The following is a 10,797-nucleotide window of genomic DNA, read 5'->3' as shown; positions in this document are numbered from 1 at the left end:
GTGAGAATTAACCCAAACTCAGCTAAGAATTAAAATTAAGACCGATTACTCGAGCCAAAATACGAAAATGACCCAGCCCATTAACACCCCTAACTGGTCCCCTAAGCCTCTACCCTCAAAGCCACGCCTCCTCGGAAAAAGTTGGATAACAAAACATAACACTTCCTGACGTGGTTTCTCGACTGCTGGAACCATACAAAGTCCAATAAATGCCTATTGAATTAATTATGGAAAGAAAAATTCAAGGCCGAATACATCTGAGACAAAACCAGTCAATTATTTACATGAAAATGGAATGGAGTGTGATTGACTTAAAGTTAACCAAACAATAACTTTTGGTTAGGCTTGACATTGAGAATAAACAACAACGAACCGATCAACAATCTGCAAGTCCGAACTGAAATTGAGATTGTGGGCAATTATCGGAAACAAAAACTGCAATTAAATGCAACTAATGATATGGAACTAGGGTCTCTGTGCTTTGGAAATTGCTAAATATCTAAAGAACGACAAGGTGAGAATATACTGCGACTCGTACGCTGTGACGCTGGTTCTAGCACAAACCTGAACGTGTGTACGAAATAGCATATAGCGCTCCACGTCACGTACGTCGTCGGAATCATCTGTAAACTACATAAAATAAAAAGAGGCAAATTGCTGAAATAGCAAGAATACCACGTAATTGCATAATAATAGATAAGTACTATGAAGTTAATAACTGCGTAAATTGACCGGTGAGATCCTTGGTACCTAAAATTATGATCGTGCGTAGTAAAAACCCGTGAACCCCAGTGGCCGTGAATAGCAATGCCTACCCTGAAACTTGGGCCCAATAATGACTAGCAAGTAAACCTAGAGAGATAATGTAGTGGTTGACCACATTGCAAATTGAACCTCGTGGTAGGTTGAAGTCCGAGCCCCTGGTCTATGCAGTGCCGACATGGCACAATCAGGTATACCTGAACGTTATCCAGGTTCATCTGTGTATGACATGTAATTGAATAAATACAAAGTAACGCGACATAATGAACTGATTACAGAATGAGACGAATTAAGAGTAAGCAAGCCTTGGAATTTGTAGCATGATGTGACTATCTGGTGCCCTTTGATTGACCGACTCGCTAGCCATGCCTATGAAAAGTCATGAAACCTACGTTAACCAAGTACCTTTAATCATGAATGGCATTTTGGCCAAATAGATACAATCAAAATTGTGCCATAGGTTTGCCATTGGGATACATAATGATAGAGCACCGGCAATGCTAGGTATACTAGGTGGTGTAGGACTTGACCAGGATATGAATTTACATATGGCGACTGCCAGAAGATACATACAGAAACTAAGGCTGAGTATGGTATCGCCCTATGGGCTATGTTGTGCGAGTGCTTTACGACAGCCGGTAGAATTTGAACTAAGTGAATATTAAGGAATATCAAATAAATGCAGCGACTCACCATGTTGACCTTGAGAAGGGATGGTAGCCTTCGTCAGAGATTAGACGACTATCGCCGGCTGAATAGGTACCTCCTGCCTTCTGGGGAGGGGGAGGACCAGCGTTGTCACTGCCTGGCTGGTATGCCGTCCTGGTCTCGAGCTCCAGTCCCGTGGAGATCCCGGTTAGAAAGGTCCGTGTGTGGTGGCACGATAAAAATCGCTCCCCACAAAGAGGCCGAGCACAGGCCAAAATTTGGAAACCCATCGCCGACACTGGTGACGATTCTATTCAGGCTGACCTTGAGAAAGGCTAGTAGCGTTCGCCCGGGATTAAACCTCCATCACCGGGTGAATGGGTACCTCATGCATTTAAAAGAGGGGGTGGCCATAACGTTGCCGTGCTTCACTGCCTTGCCCTCATAGTCTCGGACTAAAGTCCCGTGGGGATCCAGGATAGAAAGGTCCACAGCACCCATCGCAGTTGTAACAGGTCGTCAAATTAAACCGCGGGTCCGAGTCACAGGTGGCACGATAAAAATCGCTGAGGCTGAGGCTCCCCGCTAAGTGGCCGAGAAAACGCCTAACTCAGGCCAAAGTTTAGCAACCCATCGCCGACAGTGGTGACGATTCCATTGTTGGAAGAGATGTTTTATTGTATTGCTTATAGGAATTAGATAGGTCACAGTTCGTTATCTTCACCATGGACAAAACAAATCAAATTCCAATCGATCGGTATTGCTTCTATCTGTCCCTTTTTTTTTTGTTGGCTTCATCCTGTTGCTGCACTGATAAAGGATTGTTTGGCTAGGGTCAAAAATAAATTTCACAAAAACAGAATGTATTTTACTCGGAAACCTGAGAAACCAGCTTGAAACAGTAGAGGGAATAAAGGTAACTAAGAAAGCCGTAAAATGTTTAGGTATGTATATAGGTCAAGATAAGATTGAATGTTACAATAAAAACTGGATGAAAATATATCACGAAATTGAAATGTTATTTGAATCATGGAAGAGAAGAAAACTATCATTATTTGGAAAATGTACAATCATTAACTCATTGGCTTTATCAAAATTGACTTATGTTGCAAGCATTTTAGAATTACCCGATCCTAAGTTTATAAAAGATATCAATAGGTTGATATTTAATTTTTTATGGAATAAAAAAGATAGAATCAAAAGGAACACATTGATAGGGGATATTAAAGATGGAGGGATAGGTGTAGTCGATATAGAGTCTAAACTTAAAGCCCTAAAGGCCATGTGGATTCCACGCCTTATTACAAGTAATCATATCATTAAAAAATATGCAGAAAGTTTCAGCAAAACTTTAAATCTTGACATTGACTTCTGAAACATCAACTAACAATTATGGCATTCTTAAAAATTTTCCAGTGTTTTATAAACAGGTGTTTTCTTGCTTCAACCTTTGTCAAGACAACATAAACCAAACTCTTAACTCCACTGAAAAATTCCTTCTTCAGCCAATATGGTCAAATGCAAATTTTCTCTTCAAAGGTAAATCAATATGTTTTGATGATTGGATAAAAAGTGGAATTTTATATGTTAAAGACATTTTTAATGAGGATGGGCTATTAAAATCAGGTAAACAAATTTATGATTGTCTTACTAAGAAAACGAACTGGCTATGCGAGTATAAGATGATAAGACATATTTTCAAAAAAATTGAACTCGGATATGATTTTTCTAAAATTCCCTACATTAAAACCAAAAATATTGATAAAAATTTATGTTTGCAACATAAAACTAAAATTTTCTATTCTACTTTGATAAAGCATGAATTCCAAAAACTCTCGCTTACAAGGTTAAGTAGAGAGTTCCAAATAACAGATAAAAAGGAATGGGAATCAATATTTTTATTGAAAGTTAAATACATTGAAGACAAATCTTTAGCAGAGTTTAATTATAAACTAATACACAACTTATTGAGTAATAATCTCCTTATTAGCAAATGGAACAACACTGTAACAAATAAGTGTAAACTGTGTAGAAATGAAATCGAAAACACAAAACACCTTATTTTTTATTGTATTAATGTACGACATATATGGAAGGTCGCAAGTACCTGTATTAATTTCACAATTACTTGGAAACATATTGCTGTTGGGTTTTATTTGGATAATACTGAGTTGATAAAGATATATAACTATTTTCTTTCTTTTATTGCATTTAGAATTTATAAATGTAAGATGTATTGTAGAGTTGTGCAGGTTGATGAGACGAGTGATTTTGTTATTCGTTCCATCAAGGAATACTTGAGATCGCACTGTCAAGTTCTCAGCTTTTTATATAAAACAAAAGAACAGAAATTTTTTCAAAATTTTGTATCCAATCTATAGATATTCTTTATATCAAAATTTTTAACATAAAATTTAAACATTTTTACTTCTGCTATTATATCTATGCACGCACATGTATGTATACATGTGTATATCTGTGTATTATATATACTTGTGTTATATCTGAAGCCACTATTCAGAGGGTCAGTCCTCTAATAGAGCTGCCCAATGAGTCGGATATGAACTGTCGTGATATGTGTGGACTCATTGTGGCAGCGTGGCGTTTTTGAAAAACAACAACCAAAAACTTATCTTTATTATACACACACTGCCAAATATGTTTCTTGCGCAGTATTATTCCGTCACTTGAAATTATGTTGATGTAAATTAATAACTACAATTGTTTGACATATACTGTATCTATTTTGATTCCATGGTAAAATAATAACCATATCTTATACACATTGTACCTTATACATGTATTTCATTTGTTTTGTATATTTGTATATGTTTTTGTCTTGTTTCATAAATAAAAATCTTGAAACTTAAAAAAAAAAAAAAAAAAAAAAAAGGGATTGTTTGGCTGCGTATACGATTGCACGATGTTAATAAATTAGCTCGATGGCAATGGATTGTCATTAAGAAAATCATTTTTCCCAATGTGTTGAATCTAAGGTTTGAGCAAAATGAAAAGTTAACTCGTTCCCCGTTAGGCGGAATTGTAAGAGGCAAGATAGTTCGAACCAGGTTTATTTCGTAAACGGTACGAACTGTATTAGCCAATCTTAATTAATTGTGGACTATTTGATATGTATCAAATAATCTTGATTATTTGCAAACAAAACACCTTTTTTATCATTCCGGGAAAAATCACAAAGAATTGATATAAAATAATTGAGAGCTTGTATCAATCTTTCGATGGTGACATCATATTTCATAAGACGTGTTTTAACGAGTCATTAAATAAAATTCTAGTGTAATGAGCTACATATTGTACCTTAAAACCTCTGGTGGTTAATTACACAAGTCAAAAAATATTTTTTTATATATACTGAAAGCAGGGAATATATGCTTTAAGTTTTCAAAAAGAAAAAAATATTGCATTCATAGGGAAAATTAAAAAAAAAAATCATATCGAGGGGGAAAATGGTCTTGCGCAAAAATCTCTTTTACTTTAAATGGTTTTTTTATTTTTTTTTTATTTAATGGTTCTATTTAATTAACGTTTACATAGTTAAAAAGTAGGGGAAATTTCCGAAAAATATGATATATATAAATAATACATCTTATGACCGAAGTTTTAAAGATTTAGAGGCACTCCTTTTGCCATAGTCCTGTTTTACGCGCCATGGGTCAAATTGACTGGTACGGTAGAGAAAGGGTTACGGAATTTAAGAAAATTCCTCATTATTTCTTTGTAAAACCTTGAATTCTGATGTAGACCCTGGGGCTGAGGTCACTATTTGAACAAAGATTAACACATGCACCGATTTGGCATTGTGCTTATTGACAAGCCTTTTAATGGGTTTCCATACATGTATGTCTATATAAAAGTAAATTTTAATCATGGGCTCTACATGTGTAACGGAAAGAAATTTTAAAAAAAGTCCATAGTAATTTCTCGATTACAATCATAAATGATACTGCATGCATGTATATGAGACATGTCTATAGTAAATTGAGTATATGAATACTTTTTACTGTAGATGGAGCGGCCTGTACAGCGGGTCAGACTTCCGGTGCCACACCTACAACGAATAGATACGACACAGATTCAGGTACTGACCTTCATTGCATTACGAGTCCATTTTGAACAAACTTTGTGGAGTTTTATTGAGGTTGACGTTGGGATTTATCAAGCTAATGTTCCTCACTTCTGTTAATATAATGTGTATGTATGGCCGTGCTAATAAATCATTATATTAATCAAAAGTAACTCGGTAATTATTTCCTTTTAACATTTTGAATATTTACAAACTTTTCCGAAGGATGACATTTATTTCATATAGAAGTAGTAGAGACATATTTAAAGAGTACAGCGATGAATTTATCTTTGACATCATTCCATACAAATGTCAAGAGTGTCAGGAATGGAGACAAATACTGGTGATTTGCAAGTATCTGTGCTGGTTTACATCTTATATGAGAATAATGCATTCATACTGAGACGTCTGAGACACCAGTTGTAGTTGAAGTGCCGCGATGTTTGACCTATGTATTGCGTTCAAGGCTGTGGCAAAGTGAGCTCTCTATCGTGCTGACGCATAGCATGACGCGGGTAGTAAGTTTTAAAGGTATCACCCGAAAGACCCGTGACTTCTCCACTCACTCTAGACACTTGGTAAAGGTGCAAACTGTGCCTGTTTTACATTGCGATCTTCAAGTGTTCCCTAATTACCAGACGAATGCGACCAGTCAAATGAGGACGATCATTATCATCCTTATCATCGTCACCATCTTTATCATCCTCCACCTCCTCAGCATCATCCTCATTTCATGTCCGTGATTTTATACTTTAAGGAAGAACAATCATTTTGAATTCTGCTGACAATGACTACCAGATTAACTGCTGTGGTTTCGTGTCAGCATGGGAAGTATATATTACAACTACCGATGGTACATTGTATGCCCAAGTATGGCGATTGGTCAACAGTAACTGGACTCTGATTGGACAGAACACTTTCGAAATTGACTGTATGTATCCACATCATAAGTTGATCTCAATTGTATGTGTTAAATATGTGTACAGTGTAGCTTTTGATCTCAACTGTATGTGTTAAATATGTGTACAGTGTAGCTTTTGATCTCAACTGTATGTGTTAAATATGTGTACAGTGTAGCCTTTACCAAGGATTCTAATTAATAAATAACGCCACTTTTTGTCCTCTGAACAAAGGGCAAAATTTATGAAAATTGATATATAACCTTAAATTACAGCCTCGCATTTCAACTCTTTATACACTGGTCAGGTTCCAGCATCACAACAAATATCCGTAAACACAGGCGACTATATCGGATTGTAAGTTAACATGCTTAAATTATCCCAATATATCATAGAAAATGTGTATTTTTTTGGCTAAATATAGTTGTTTTGTTGATTACAATACCTAATACAGCATATTGTATCTTTTAAATGAAGTACGTCCTCTGGCACCACTATACCATCCTACCGTAAAACTAATTCGGGCACAGATACTGCCACTGAGAATGTCATCTTCTCTGATTCAGCCGCAGCGGTAGTGGGAAACACTTCAGTATTTTCAGCATATGCTACATTTAATATTGAATTCAATATTCGAGCTACTTTGTCACCAGGTATTTTTCAATAAGTATTGTTTTATATAATATAAATATCATGAATATTCATTTCATAGAATCAGATGTGTGTGTATTAAGAAGTGCAAATTGCAATCTATTGATTACAGGAATTTTGCTGATTATTACTATCATGGGGAACGAATTAATTGCATATGATCACACCCACATCCCCAAAGAATGATGCTTCCATATTTCACCGATTCAATATCCTCCATTGAATATCCACCGATTACTAGTCATAACAATGCTTTTATCTACTTAGGAAACAGTCCAGCATTCTCGTCTTTGCCCGCTACTTCCTCAGTAAACGAAGAAACTGTGGTGGGAACAATTTTAATCACCGTCATAGCATCGGACGCGGACCCGTCTGATAACCTTACATATACACTGACGTCAATAAGCCCCGGCTCCACGTCCTTCAACTTTGACTCTGCCTCAGGTTAAATAAAATTGTATAACATATACATATGTAATTTCATATGCGGTCTGAATTTGGATTAAACGTGTGCTTTGGCTTTTGTAGGTAACTTGACCACTTTGAATACACTGACTGTCGGGACGGCTGTATTTACTTTTTCTGTGGCGGACCTTTGTGGAAACACAGTCACCTCCACGTTTACTTTGACAGTTACAAACCAGGTAAATCTACTATTCTAGTGCAGTTAACTTACTTACTGTTATACACACGGATGCTATCTTTAAGCGTTGTATTTTCTTTAGCCTCCAGTTTTTCACAATCTTCCCAACACCACTGAGATCAGTGAGGATCTTGCGGTTGAGACGGAGTTGTACGTTTTGACCGTCACTGATCCGACAGTGGGAGACACAGTCACGTGTTCCTTGAACAGCACCAATCCAACTACAAATGACTTGTATCTGTATTACTCCGTAGGAAGATCAAGTAAGTTGTAAATGTACAAACTAGGATATTCATTACGAATGTAAATAGCTACTATCGCACCAGCGAAATTTTCTTCCGATTCTGTGATATCTACAATAGTCATGAAACTGGTGTTGTTTGGAATAATTCCTTCGAAATACGGATAATGTTTCTGTACAATATTTAGCATATACAATTTACCTGCGAGCCCAAGCTACCCTTGATTACAATACCGCTAGAGAGTATTTGATGAACATAGATTGTACAGACACCAAGGATAAAGTGAGCAGCACTTTCGTTGTATACGTTGTCAAGAACGAACCACCCGTTATGTCAAATCTTCCATCAAGTGAGTAAATTTATAATATAATCGTACTGATATCATTTCTGAATGTAGAGGAATTCAATTTTACCAATGTATTAGACATCAGAAATAGTACGATAATGAGAGGTGTTGTGATGTACCGAATACAGTTAGTAATTTTGTCAGATTTCAATAATGGATTATCAAATGCTGTGGAGCCTTAATGTATAGGTACAGGATGCATTAACAACTTTTCGCAAAAAAAACCCTTGGATGGATGATTTGTATTTTAGGTGTTAGTGTCTCGCCAACTACAATCACAGGGACAGCCATTTTCACCGTATCGTCCACTGACAAAGAATCGGCCCAGTTGTATTACAACATGACATGTTTACCATCCTCATGTCCCTTCAAAATATTTGCTTGTAAGTTTATAGTCCTTGATTGTCACAACAGCTAAATGAATTTTGAAAATATACTTCTTGGAAGACTATAGAATCTGTATATCAGTTAATATTGCGTAATGCACGTACCATTACCGTGCACTGTGGTTTTCCACAATCCCCATTTGCTATTTACACATGAAAGAATTTCTATACATATCACGTATACATGTACATGTTTGCTTACATCGGTTAAATGTAATATCACAGAAGCATACATTTATTTACCAATACATCAAGGTCATCGACATTTAGCGTAGTATCTAAATTTTAGAAAGTGAAACATAAATAATATTAAAACTCGTGTCTTAAGATTTTCAGTTATACTCTTTGGTTGAGACCCACGGGGTATAATTCCCTTTCGGATAGATCTCGTTGAATTTTCCGCAGTTTTGTAGATTTTATCTATGGGTTAAAATAAAAACACACGAAACTTATGTTTTGATTAAAACGCTGAAACTTTCAAAATTCAAAGGGATTTAATAACTGTACTGTGTATTCTGTAGTCACTATTCACTAGTAAGTAGACATTTATCGAAAGCCGTCGACGTATTGTTTCTATGATTTACCGATATTACGGGGTTTTTTTCGGGAAATAAATCATAGCATTAAAAACAGAAAATGGAACTCCACTTAACATCATTTGCACAACCTAGTAGATGTCAACAATAAACATTTCATGCTTGCTTTTTACGTCCACGTTCAGCCAAAAATAATTATAACTTTATTAACTAAGCATTGTGGTATCAATATAATCATAACTGTTTCAGCTTTTTTCTACTATACATGTACTATCCAAATTATGAGATTTCTTGTTGTAATGTTGATATATTGATACTATAGACTTTTAATATTTTGATTTTTTTGTTATTAAAGCTGGAGCAATCCTCACAGAGACTGATGTTGCCAATGTTACAGAGCCAGGGTTTGACTTGTACATATATGTGTACGATGGGGTGAACCTTGTGGGTCCAAAAGTGTTAACTGTACAGTTAATAGGTAAAAACAACAACGATTATCTTAAGATCTGTACCTCGTGTGCTGATTATTAATACATGTAGTTAAACAGATTCTGGTAACCTTTGAATAAACAGACGTAATCGTTTTCAGAGAGTGAATTGTCCTCCACATCATCATCGTCTTCGTCTGACTGGCTGAGTACAGACGCTAAATACATACTGGTGATCTTGACCACATTCGCTGGACTAGCTACGTTTGTCGTGATTGGGTTTTGTATCTTGATGATTAAGCACCTGTGGTGTTCTAAAGCCAAGACGATTACCAAAACCAAACGTTTTCTCTGATGCATATCTAACGCCAAGACGATTATCAAAACCTAACGTTTTCTCTGAAATATTAAACACCCTTGATATGAATAATAACATCAAGCATTTTATTGTCTTTGATTGTGGAATATGCCAAGCTTATTTGCATTTTCGTCTTAAGTTTTAATTTGATCAATTTGTACAAAGGATGACAAATTATAATGAATCAATATGGCGGCTTTGCTGTTAAAATGTTTAAACTTCGCAATAGGAAACAAAGGACATTTTACTTGACTATTATTTTGAATAAACTCACATGCCCATCGCTTTATAGTTCTTAAGGCTGGATTCAGGTAATCATTCAGACAAATTAGATGATATGCGTCATTTACATTATTCTCTTCAGTTTTGAAATATTCCCGTGGGGATCATGGTTAGAATATGTTCTCAGTACACCTTGCTTTTCGTAAGAGGTGACTAAATGGGGCAGGTTTTAAGGATGAGACCGCAGAAATCACAGCAGGTTTGGCACGATAAAGATCCCTGCTCAAAGGTCGTAAGCGCCGAGTATAGGCCTAAATTTTGCAGCCCTTCACCGGCAGTGGTGACTTGGCTGCAAAATTTAGGCTTATGCTCGGCACTTATGGCCATTGAGCAGGGAGGGATCTTTATCATGCCACACCTGCTGTGACACAGAACCTCGGTTTTTGCGGTCTCATCCGAGGGACCGCCCCATTTAGTCGCCTCGTACGACAAGTAAGGGGTACTGAGGATCTATTTTAACCCGCAGATCGTTCGAGACCAGGATTAAACATTTAACGTCCTTGAAATATAGAAAGGAGGCGAATGAAAATTT

General features: G+C 36.2%; 1 protein-coding gene across 1 annotated transcript; it reads left to right on the top strand.

Moving 5' to 3' along the window:
- Nucleotides 1–1,456: 1,456 nt before the first annotated feature.
- Nucleotides 1,457–10,266, top strand: LOC125680694 (protocadherin-11 X-linked-like). Its single transcript, XM_056153445.1, has 12 exons — nucleotides 1,457–1,574; nucleotides 5,438–5,509; nucleotides 6,252–6,425; nucleotides 6,669–6,750; nucleotides 6,871–7,046; nucleotides 7,312–7,488; nucleotides 7,573–7,688; nucleotides 7,770–7,950; nucleotides 8,117–8,278; nucleotides 8,527–8,658; nucleotides 9,553–9,675; nucleotides 9,787–10,266. The coding sequence occupies exons 1-12, from the start codon at nucleotides 1,457–1,459 to the stop codon at nucleotides 9,978–9,980; spliced, it is 1,707 nt and encodes a 568-aa protein (XP_056009420.1). The 3' UTR covers nucleotides 9,981–10,266.
- The last annotated feature ends 531 nt before the right edge of the window (nucleotides 10,267–10,797 follow it).

This window comes from Ostrea edulis, chromosome 2 (assembly GCF_947568905.1).
Source record: "Ostrea edulis chromosome 2, xbOstEdul1.1, whole genome shotgun sequence".
Lineage (NCBI taxonomy): Eukaryota > Metazoa > Mollusca > Bivalvia > Ostreida > Ostreidae > Ostrea > Ostrea edulis.
Note: the sequence above shows the minus strand (reverse complement) of the source record. Positions and strands in the feature narration are given on the sequence as shown.